Source organism: Xenopus laevis, chromosome 1L (assembly GCF_017654675.1).
Source record: "Xenopus laevis strain J_2021 chromosome 1L, Xenopus_laevis_v10.1, whole genome shotgun sequence".
Lineage (NCBI taxonomy): Eukaryota > Metazoa > Chordata > Amphibia > Anura > Pipidae > Xenopus > Xenopus laevis.
In genome coordinates, this window is record NC_054371.1 from 164,559,604 (window position 1) to 164,571,468 (window position 11,865).

The 11,865-nt window shown below is 39.1% G+C and overlaps 1 protein-coding gene across 3 annotated transcripts in view; it reads left to right on the forward strand.

Moving 5' to 3' along the window:
• cabp1.L (calcium binding protein 1 L homeolog) overlaps nt 1-11,865 on the forward strand; it is a 29,683-nt gene that overhangs the window by 16,974 nt on the left and 844 nt on the right. Inside the window, exons 1-6 of one of the 3 annotated variants that reach the window (XM_041566401.1) lie at nt 5,003-5,210; nt 6,142-6,303; nt 8,519-8,549; nt 8,754-8,897; nt 10,334-10,443; nt 11,232-11,379. In XM_041566401.1, the coding sequence (XP_041422335.1) occupies nt 5,094-5,210; nt 6,142-6,303; nt 8,519-8,549; nt 8,754-8,897; nt 10,334-10,443; nt 11,232-11,379 (712 nt within the window). In that variant the 5' untranslated portion in view covers nt 5,003-5,093. Of the gene's footprint in view, nt 1-5,002; nt 5,211-5,842; nt 6,304-8,518; nt 8,550-8,753; nt 8,898-10,333; nt 10,444-11,231; nt 11,380-11,865 lie in introns of those variants that run through there. The other 2 variants (XM_018261589.2, XM_018261586.2) reach the window with 2 other exon arrangements.

Genomic DNA, 11,865 nt, shown 5'->3' on the forward strand with positions numbered 1-11,865 from the left:
TTGCAAAGAATTGGCCATTCTATAAAAAAAAGTTAACGTAAAGGTTTAACAATGTTGAGCTATATGTTGGCCAACTTTTTTGTCTGCTCATCGCCACCCTAAATATCAGTGACACAATGGACATTTGTACAATTTTTAAAGGGATTCTGTCATGATTTTTATGTCTTTTTATTTCTAAATTACACTGTTTACACTGCAAATAATTCACTCTACAATATAAAATTTCATTCCTGAACCAGCAAGTGAATTCTGGTTGTAATATTGGTGTGTAGGTGCTTCTCAGGTCATTTTACCTGGTCATGTGCTTTCAGAAAGAGCCAGCACTTTAGGATAGAATTTCTTTCTGGCAGGCTGTTGTTTCTCCTACTCAATGTAACTGAATGTGTCTCAGTGGGACTTGGATTTTACTATTGCGTACTGTTCTTGTATCTACCAGTCAGCTGTTATCTTGTGTTGGGGAGCTGCTATCTGGTTACCTTCCCATTGTTCTGTTGTTAGGCTGCTGGGGGGGAAAGGGAAGGGGTGGAGGTGGTGACATCCCTCCAACTTGCAGTACAGCAGCACAATCACATGACTGGGGGCAGATGGAAAACTGACAATAGCCCCATGTCAGACTTCAAAATTAAATATAAAAAAATCAGTTTGTTCTTTTGAGAAACAGATTGCAGTGCAGAATTCTGCAGCAGCACTATTATATGATGTGTTTTGAAAAAACATTTTTTTTCCATGACAGTATACCTTTAAAATAACTTTTTATTTATTTATTTTTATTTTATATATAAAAACGTATTTTTAGCAAACATGAAGTGTTTGCTAACAATCTTAGCACACGAGATAGCCTAGTTTTTTTTTAAAATCAAAAGGCAGATCAGTCATTACCTGTGCCACTTTATTTATGATGCTACATCAAGGGACTCACAATTGGAGGCTTCAGTTTAGACGAGTCAAGGGCAGGCTTCAGTTTGATGTGCAACAGATGCCACTGCCAAACTTCTGCACGTTCTCCACAGTCTGCTTGCACACACAGGCTGACCCCACTTGGTCCCTGCAGCCTTACCTGAGCCGCACCTTTGGAAGGCATATGCAGGGCTGCCTCCTGTCTGAAAACATTTGCACAACTGCTGGCTGCAAAGGGTGAGGGGTCCGTGTCACATTAGCAGAGTCCTTCGCTCCAACTGGGTTACGTGAGCTACGGGTGGAAGCAGAGTGACGCGGACATCGTTGATGGGCGGCAGTGGGCAGCCCACAGGTTACTCACTCAGAATGGACCGCCTGATACAAAATTATTTAATATTAACAATGCTATGGCAAATAAACTTGAGTAAGGGCCTAGGAGCCCACCAAGGCTGGGGCCCACCGGGTTTTTTCCCGGGCACCCGGCAGGCCAGTCCGACCCTGTTTAGCTGGTGATCAGTAGATCACAAGACACGGTCAACAAATAGCTTGTCTAAATCACCCTCCTGTTTCATGATTCTCATTCAGATATTTATTATGTTAAGGTTACCTAATAAATAGTTGTTTAATAAATAAAGCAATATACATTTTCTCATAAATCAGTATTTAAGACAGACAGTCATGGGCTGCATCCAAGAGATTTGCCCTTAGTGGAGGGGTTATTTTAAGCTGAAAAATGACCACTATGAGCAGATGTTCAGATAAAAAACTGAATTCATTTGTGATACTAAACTACAATATACAATAAGCACATATATATAGAGCAACTCATACTACATACCCTATTAGTTTTAATAAAATCCTGCATCAACTCTCTGCTTTTGTTTAAGGTTATTAATTCTATTAATGAAATATTGATTACTGAGTGTTTACAGTACTGTCCTTCTGTCTGCCTGTCCCTGTAATTTCTCAAGAGAGGCTCAAGTCAATTTGGAGCGAGAAGAATCAGCCCTCTTGTGTACTATAGCGGAACTGCACCCTTTATACTAACAGTTGTGACTGGCATTATTATTATTAATAATAATAGTGACAGCATATTGTACAATAAATGGGTGCATACATTCATCATACAGAATTGCATATAATGCAACTAATAACTAATACAAAAGATAGAGAGGGCCCTGCCAAAAACAGCATGGAACTGATTCTATTTTACAGTAAGAGTTGTGATTTCCAATAGAACACCAACAACTTAACTTGAGATTTTGTGTTATGTAAATCAGTGTATGGTGCATTGGCAGATGAGAAAGTGAAGAGGAGGTGAAGGTTCTGATTGTTCAACTGATGGCCGGAAAGAATTGAACAATAGAGAGGCATCCAAACTGTGTGTGGCCCCCTGTATGCTATCATCCTTGCAGCCCTCGGGCCTATAGGTTGGATATTGTGCTGGGTGTCTGTGGCCACATTAACTTGCATTTGCTTCAGAGTATATTTCACCATATAAATAAATACATAGATATAAATGTCTAGTTAAAAGGGTTGGACTGGGACGCCGGGACACTAGGAAAAAACCTGGTATGCCCAGCCGAGACCCATTGCTACTACAGAAAAAGTATGTGCTGTTAGGTGGAAGGAGCAGAGGGAGGTTGTGGCTGGGGCCAGGGTAGTGTGTGAGCCTGGGGGTGTGTGCGGGCCAGGGGTGTGTGTGTGTGAGCCCTGATGCAGCAACTACGGTGGGCCCAGAGCCCCCCCAGTCCAACACTGCTAATTACAGCAGAGCAACTGAATAAGCATCCCACCAAACACCCCATATAAGTGGAATGTTCATACAATGCATAAGACTTACTTTTATTCAGCTTGTAAAGGGGTCTATTCTCAAATTATATTGTGTGAAATGGCAGAATAAAAGTGCAAATTTGACATTTTTGTCTGTGGCCTACAGTCAATCATGAGTTTTCTACAAAATAACATTTTTTGTTTCGTCTTTCATCCTATTAATTTATTCCTCCTTAATATTTCCCTAAGTCTATCCGCCACCTTGAATTGCCGTCTTGGAATTTTTAATTCGGTTCCAACAGCATTCTTATATTAAAATCCTCTACATACTTACCTTACCAATCAGAAAAGCATGCTTAGCCTTCATTCCCTACTTAAATATATCACACACTTTTAAAAGAGAACTAAAGCTTAATTGTAGACTTAGGCTAGAAATGTTGTACATTTTATCTTGGGCTTCTGTACCAGCCCAAGGTTGAGCTTAGGGGCCCACTCACAATATACAGTACACATAGAATATAAATGTCCCAATATAAGGCTGATTAGTAATTAATACAGATAATTACTACATGGAAACAGAAACTAGTGCAACTAGCATTATAATTTAATAATCTGCCCTGTAGCATCATCTTATATTACAGGCCAACCTCATTTTCTGCTTGATAATTTGTGAGGGCCCCTAAGCTTAGCTTCTCAACAGCTGCTCAGAGCCCACTGCACATGTGAGCCCACTGTGACTGCCTGTGACAGGTTTGAATCCTGGATCATTGCTGCTATTGACAAGATGAAACTTTAGGCTGGTGCATTAAGGTCAATATATAAAAGATGGCACTATTAGCCATATTTATTTTTAGGGTTTAGTTATCCTTTAGACGGTGTGTATTCTCACGAATGCACAGTTTTGTATGCTGGCAATCTAATTATCTACCTTGTAAGGACCAAACATGGAGTAGCTTCAACTTACCTATTTAGCTAAAAAAAATAACACATACATTCCATTCCATGATTATGGCTGATGGCAGATGGGACATTTTGTCACCTACTCCAGCATGGCCAACAAAACATCTTAAAAACATTTGTGTAAGCACAAAAAAAACTCAAGAGAAGGCAGTTTTCAGTGTTTATGTGATTCAAATGTTATACCAGTAGAGGCTGAAACTGATATGAAAGCAATTGTATTTTTGGATGTTTTGTTGCCCACACATTTAGCTCAGGAAACAAACGTCCTACCTCCCATCACTCTATAACAACAGGTAAAAAGTATGTAGAGAGCAATCCCTATTCATTGAACTCATGTTAAACAAGAGGGCATAATGTCACTAATGGGCTAATGAAACATAACCTTCAATGTAGCTACATACAAGAACAATTCATCCTCATCCAATAAAATTGAGTTCTCTATATCCCAAAGGCGTATTCCATCCAATGAGGTGTAATAATGTCTCTTTAGCAAATAGAAGAAATTAGTTGCAACAGTGTCCATCTTATTAGAATGGAGAAGCCCAGTCATTTGGCCAGTGAGCCAATCCATGCAGGCAGAGTGCCCTAGCTTCTTATTGGTTGTGTCTGTTTAAAGCCCTTTGCATGGGCTACTTCGGGGGTTTTGTTTGAGATATTTACGAGATGTTGATGTTCCTTTGTACCTGTTTGGCACAGTCATTGCCTATAACTGGCCATCGACACAAAGAAACCATGGTATGAAACGAGGGTTCATACCATTTTCGGGCCGTGTGTGGAGTGTGCCAACATTTTTCATACCATGGTGATTGGTTGTTCAGCCAATTGTACAGGTTAAAAGATTTATATCAGCTAATGATAAGATCTCTGCATGTATTGCCTATCTGATGATCTCAATGGGAGATTGTCACTACTGTTTGTCAGACATAACTTTCATATGATTGCTGTCTGTCAATTAATGCCCTTAGCATTATGTGATTTGTTCCCTTTACTACTTTATATTAATCTGAATGATTAGTTGCAGGTCAGAAGATTGGCATGGATAATCGCTTGTCCGACATAGGCTATAATCTGCAAGTCTATGGCCAGTTTTACACCAAGGCTATAATAGGAAGCAACAGGACATTTTAAAAGTAACTCTTTTCAGGCAGAGGGCATGGTTTGAAGCAAATCACAAATGTAGAAGGTTTTTTGCATTGTTGTGCATCAACGTCAGTCATGTACCCTGCGTCCGCCTCCAGCTGATCTACCCAACATCATGTCACTGAAAAGCTCTAAGGCTCATGGGGGAAGGGGACCATCTCCAAATTAGCAGGATTCTCTGAGCTCATCAGGGAATAGTTTCTGCTGCAGTTTATCTGCTGTAAGCAGAAGCTCTATCTGGGAAACAATCTGTGGCTCAGAGGGGTCTAATCTGCAGGCCACCACTCTCTGTTCTCAAAGCTCCGAAGTGTTCACTTAGCGGGATGCCTCGCCGTCTCTTGTTCTCTAACTCTCTTCCTTCGGGAAAGCTTGTCCTCTGCTCCTCACTTTGGGTTATGGGAAACTGTGTCAAGTCTCCTCTCCGAAACCTCTCGAAGAAGGTATGTCATCAGAGGCAAGGGCAGCAGCCACTACAAATGGAAGTTGGGGTTAGAATAGGTAGAAGGATGGCGGCTCAGGATGATAGTAGGGCTTAAAAATGACAATATTTAATTCCTTTCATCCTTTTAAACCTTGAATGCAGTGATAATTACAAGCCTACATATACTAAAAGGCAATCTTAGCATCTTTCCAATACAACCCTCTCTCTGCTCTGTCTCCCTCCCCATTCTCTCATAGCACAGTAGCCCAAGGCTTTGATTTCTCCTTTGAGTAGATGATGATGTAAATATTTCACACTCAGGTTATATACACAGAGTATATATATATATATATATATATATATATATATATATATATATATATATATATATATATATATATATATATATATATATATATGAACTAGTAATTGCTTTTTAAAATCCAATCCTGTCTTTATAGTGTGACCTTTGATCCTGGCCAAATAATCCCAAAGGATCTGCAAGAAATGCCAGGAGAATTGTCTTATTAAGGCGTGGGAATAGAGGGTCCTGCAAAATGTGACCAGAACAGCTCCTTATATAGAGAAGGAGAGCCACAGAGAGGGAATAAGGAGGGGTGGGGGGGATGCTTACGGGGATGGAAAGAAAAATAAGAACAAGGTTGGTGGATTTACCTAAGGATAGCAACAGACCAGATTCCAGAAAGCAAAAACTAATGGAAAAATAGAAATACTGAGCAGAGAGATGCCCATGGGAACAATTTTTCTTAGTTTAAGAGTCTAGGACTGATGAAAAGGCACAGAAATAAATTAATGAATATACCAGGCCATCGTGTTGCATCCCAAAGTCACATTTATTACTGTACAAGGGACTGGGTATGTTCTCCCCCCCCCCCGCCTCTGAATATTAACCTTTCAGTTCCCTCTGGTAACAAGCTGTGTGTTGTAAGATGCACCAGGAGGAACGACCCAGCCTCAGACCAGCGCAGTCAGGGGAGGAGGGGGCACAGGGACCACTTATGCTTTTGGCTCAAAACTGCGCAGTGATGCACAACCTGCTGGGCCCAGCCTGTATCTTTCTCCGAAAGGGATTCGCTGAAAATCGGCAGCCTGTACGTGAGTTTTATCCCTTTGTAGCTTTTGTGTCACTTTAGGCTTGCTTTGCCTTTTCATGTCATCCCCCCATTCCATATTATATGACTTTCTTCTTCACATCATGTAACATCTTGTTATTTGGTTCAATAAGATAAAAGAGTCAATAATATTAATGTAATCCTAATGTATTTGCTTTTCTTTTCCTGATTTCACCAAAAGAACGCATAAAGGTAGAGACGGGGCAAATATACCCCAAGTGTTGAAACCCATAATGACCAATAAGAGATTTCTTTTCATTATTCTACCTGTGCTAGACCTGTAAAAAGTAACTGTTGATGTGGGCATTTTAAGAGGGATTCCAAATTGTATTAATCCAAGGTCTGTGGCTCAGAAATATCTCAAGTTAGTAATGTGTCATTAGTGTGTTTTGTTTTTAACATTTCTATCTCCAAACACCTGATGTTTCTCTGTCAATTGTCTGCTGCTACAAAGATTTTTGGTTCTGATATCACGATGGCAAAGTGATTGTGTGTTTTCTCTGTTGTGAGTATGCTGGGCAACTTATATAAAGAGCCAAGTATCTTAATATAGCATTTGAACTTGCCTTCATAACATGTAGTGCTATCAGGCACAACTTATGCATGACATTTAAGGGGGTATGAATATGGGTAGGTCGTGGGCATCCCCATGCGCAACCCTTACTTGCACAAGCACATTTATAGCCCAGTATAACTGCCTTAAGGCATTAAGTACAGGACTCCCTTGCAACAATGACTGCTGCTGTGACCCCTTTGGAGAAAAAAATATTAGGGGTCACATTATATGGATATGCTTATATAAGGCATGCTGGGGTATAAACATTAAAAACATATTGTCAGCTGCTTACTCAATAAAAGACCCTCATGCCTTCTACGTAATTATTGTAACACAGACCAGTCTTTAGTGCATTTGGGACTATGTGTGTTTGTGGGGGGGTTAATTTATTGAAAACGTGCAGAGAAATTAATTCACATTTATCTGACAATTTGCACATTTTTATGCAATGCTACACTGAGAGGCACATTATCAAAGGTCGAATTTCAAATTCATGTGAGTTTTTTTAAAACTCCACTAAACTCCCATAAATTCAAAATTCGACCAATCAAAATGTATTTCAAATTTCAAATTTTTACAACACGGATGAATTAGACCGAATCGAATTTGATTTGAGTTTTTTTCTCCGAAAAAAACTTGAACGTCAGGAAGGCTGCAAACTCCAAATTGATCTCTGGACCTCTCCCATTGACTTAAACAGCAATTTGACAGGTTTTAGGTGGCGAATAGTAAAATTTGAGTTCTTAAAGGGTCAAAGTATGATAAATCTGGAAAATCTAATTCGATTTTCTTTTTAAAAAAAACTCAAATCAAATTTCAATAACTCCCTAGTTGAATCTGACAGTTTTGACCATTAAAAAAAATCAATAATTCGAATTTTCAATTCAACCCTTAATAAATTTGCCCCTGAATGTGGCTTTAGCTGGAAGTTGGTACTGGGGGCAGAGTGGATAATATTATATAGGTAGAATACCTCCCACTCCTTTGAAATATGGATGTGTCTAATAAATGCACTCAAATGAATGCAGTGCTGCCTACAAGATAGATCTTTAGATTGTCTAAACCAGACGTGATTTGGTAACTAGCATGAACAGATGTGTGGTCTGAATCAAATCTGCTGTGTATTCTGGGGCACTTATCCAAGTAGTCTAGTAAACACGTAACTCGTCATTGTAGGCATAGCATTAACATTTATTAACAAAATGACCCCCTACCCCAATATGTACATGCACTGAATTAACCTAGGATTATTTGTCCTGCATTTTTTAGTTAATCTGAATTTCTGCAGTGCCCGCCTTATAGGTTTCCTAAACCTAACCCAGAGACATCAGAACAAAGCTCTGGTTCTGGCGGCTTTCCCTTTTATTCATTGAATTTTTTTCAATTAGGCAGGAATTATGTTGTCAATTTGTGATTTGAAGTGTTTGAATAAAAATGAAGAAAAAAAAAAAATATATATATATATATATTTTATTTATAAAAATGAAAATGAAGGGCTGAGCAATCACCCCCCCCCCATTCCACCCTACAACCTTATGTCCCTATGTGATTACTTTAGCTTGTTTAATCCCCTTCCCTCATTTATCTTCAATTCTGCCTTGCTTTCACTTTAATCTGTCTCAATATGTCTTGTTTTAGGACAGAGAGCTTCGGCCTGAAGAAATAGAAGGTAAGCAAAGTGCATGTCCTCGGTACAAGGAGGCTGGACTCTTTCAGTATTTTCCAGTCTGAAAATAAATTTTAGGGTTGAATAAAAAAATGCTACTCCAACAGTGATTTTGTTAAGTGTAGGCTGGCTTTACAGGGGTGGAAGTGCTTTCGTGTGGGTTGGTTGGTTCAGGTTCACTCTGCTGATCTCAGGGGTTTTCTACAGAGCTCAAAGAAGCCTTCAAGGAGTTCGACAAAGATAAGGATGGCTACATCAGCTGCAAGGACTTGGGGGACTGTATGAGGACCATGGGATACATGCCAACTGAAATGGAACTGATAGAATTGTCTCAGCAAATAAACATGAACCGTGAGTCATTTGTTGCTCTTAAAGGGAAGTTTTTATGGGCAAGGTGCCAAGTGCAAAAAAAAAAAAAAAAACAGGAGCATGCACGCTTGTCCCTCTTTCTAATTTCAAAATGTTGGGATGTATGGATACATTATATATATATAGATCTATATATATGTGTGTACAGTCCAGAAGTCCTTAACGCACACCGTAATATGTCTAACTAGGTCAATACCTGGGTGCTATCTTTACTGGCAAAATTATCCAAATAGCGGAGGAAAGAAGATGCACACCAGGATTTGTGTACAAAAAGTTAAAATTCCATATCGGCCAACGTTTCGGTCTGCTCCTAAGACCTTAGTCCTGATAAAGGTCTTAGGAGCAGACCGAAACATTGGCCGATTTTTTAATGTAAACCAATAAATATGGAATTTTAACTTTTTGTACACAAATCCTGGTGTGCATCTTCTGTCCTCCGATATATATATATATATGGTCCGGAGACGACTGAAATGTCAAGTTGGCTGTTCATGCTACAAGAAAAACACTTTTGTAAAGTTTTTAGGAAAACACCGAATCCAGGATTCGATTTGGGATTTGTCCTTTTTCAGGAGGATTCGGATTTGGCAGAATCCTTGTGCCTGGCCAAACTGAATCCTTATATGCATATGTAAAATAAGGGCAGGAAGGGAAATCACGTGATTTCTATTACCAAACAAGGTAAGTAAAAAAAAAAAAAAACTTGAACATCAAACTGACATGTAAGCTAGGGGAGTTTCAAGGCTCAGTTTTAAGTACCTTCTGCATATGGAAGGCTTAGGCACAGGACTGCCTAGCAGCTAACAGTGCTAGATTGTTATGCAGCACATGGTGCAGAGTGGAAAGATTGCCCCAGATGCACGTGAGCACAACTGTAGATTACCCCATTAGTACAGGTCAGACCATAGAGCTCAGGCCAGGAATCAAGGAAGAGAATATTTATATAACAACAACTCAGGTGTGATTGGCTGCACCTAAATAGCCAAAGAGGCTGCTGAGATTTGATGAATACATTAGGAAAGGAAAATGAAAAGCAAAGATTCACTAGGAACATGTTGGTTGCTTACTAGCCCTGGAAAAGGCAACAAAAAGCTTGGTCAAATCCATGCAGAGCCTTCTATCTGGATACTAAAATTATCTTTAAAGACAATGACAGACATGGAGATTAGTCGCCTGTGATAAATCTCCTCTTCCCAGGCGACTAATCTCCACATCTCTTATGTAAACTACTCATTTATCTACTGAGATGACACAAAGACGGCCAAACCATTGGAGGCATATACTACACTAGATTTTGTACCTGATTATTAATGAATTACTTATTGACTTCTATAATTTAAATAACGCTGTTTCATTACAACCATATTTTAAATGCATGGAAATGTTTAAATACTTCTACATTTTCCTTCTCACTACAGTTGGGGGTCATGTGGATTTTGATGACTTTGTTGAGCTGATGGGCCCCAAACTTCTTGCTGAGACAGCTGATATGATTGGAGTGAAGGAACTTCGAGATGCCTTCAAAGAGGTGAGGCAGCCCAAAACCTGCACAGTACCTGCAAAACATCAGATTTAAAGCAAAAATGGACCTACTAAAATAGATTATAAATGTATTTGTTAAGCTGTAAGTAGGGGTTGAAGGTAATAGCGAAATGACTACTGTGTTCGTAATTAACAGTCAAGCAGGTATCAATACCTATAGTAGATACTTATAGAAATGTTTTCTGTTACTAATAACTGGCATTTTAAAGGGGACCCATCACGCAAAAAAAACATTCCAAATCCTATTTTATCATGTTAGTCAAGCAAAATAAACTTTAATTACAATGTATGAATTATTTTAATTTTGTTTCGTCCAGTCTGGGAATTTATAGCAGGCAGGAGCCATTTTGTGGACACTGTTATTAAGGCAAGCCTTGCATCATCTCAGAATCTTGTTTGTGCACCAGAATGGGGGATCCGATGTCCGTCCCCATGCCCTGGCTACACAATTAAATGGTTAAGAGAACTGGGGGAATGTAGGGAGAACAGTGACACCTAGGAAGTGCTGAATGGAAAGTGAAAGTAATTGCCCAAGGTATAGAGAAGGGGCAGGCAATATTTGATTGACAACTGAGATTTTTAAATGAGTTTACAACAGCTATGAATGCTCTAATAAAAAAAATAATTCGGATTTTATGTTTAATTTAAAAAGGACTTTTATTATAGAGCTTTTTATGTCTAGGTGACAGGTCCACTTTAACAAACAGTGATGATAACAGCCATGCCTCTAATTCTAGTGTGCATTTTTTTTGTGTTTTCCTCATGTCGCAACAGTTTGACACTAATGGCGATGGAGAGATCAGTATGAGTGAACTGCGCGAGGCTATGAAAAAGCTCCTGGGGCAGCAGGTTGGGCACAGGGATATTGAAGATATCATACGAGACGTTGACCTGAATGGGGATGGACAAGTGGATTTTGAAGGCAAATATAATTTTAATGACACTTCAAAAAAGAAATGGTGCTGTTACCTCAACCAAACTGCGAAACAACTTGTGATGCACCTCCGCGTGTGTGCTGCTGAATATATCCACAAATATAAAGTTCGCAAGGATCGACCAAGACTGCAGGTTAACTGCTCAAGCTTTAGTGTTTATTGTTTAACACAAGGGCTTGACAAAGAGTCCCACGAGACTCGAAACATGTTGTGTTAAACAATAAACACTAAAGCTTGAGCAGTTAACCTGCAGTCTTGGTCGATCCTTGCGAACTTTATATTTGTGGATATAATTTTAATGAATATGTTTTACACCCTATTTGCTTGGGCAAGTGTTTTTGAGATTATTTTTTTGCTATTTGGTTGGAGTGCATCTACATTGGTGGAACAAGTGATAGTTGAGATTAATTAATATTTTTACATTGGTGGAACACGTCATGGTTGAGATTAGTTAATATTTTGTGCAGTTAGGT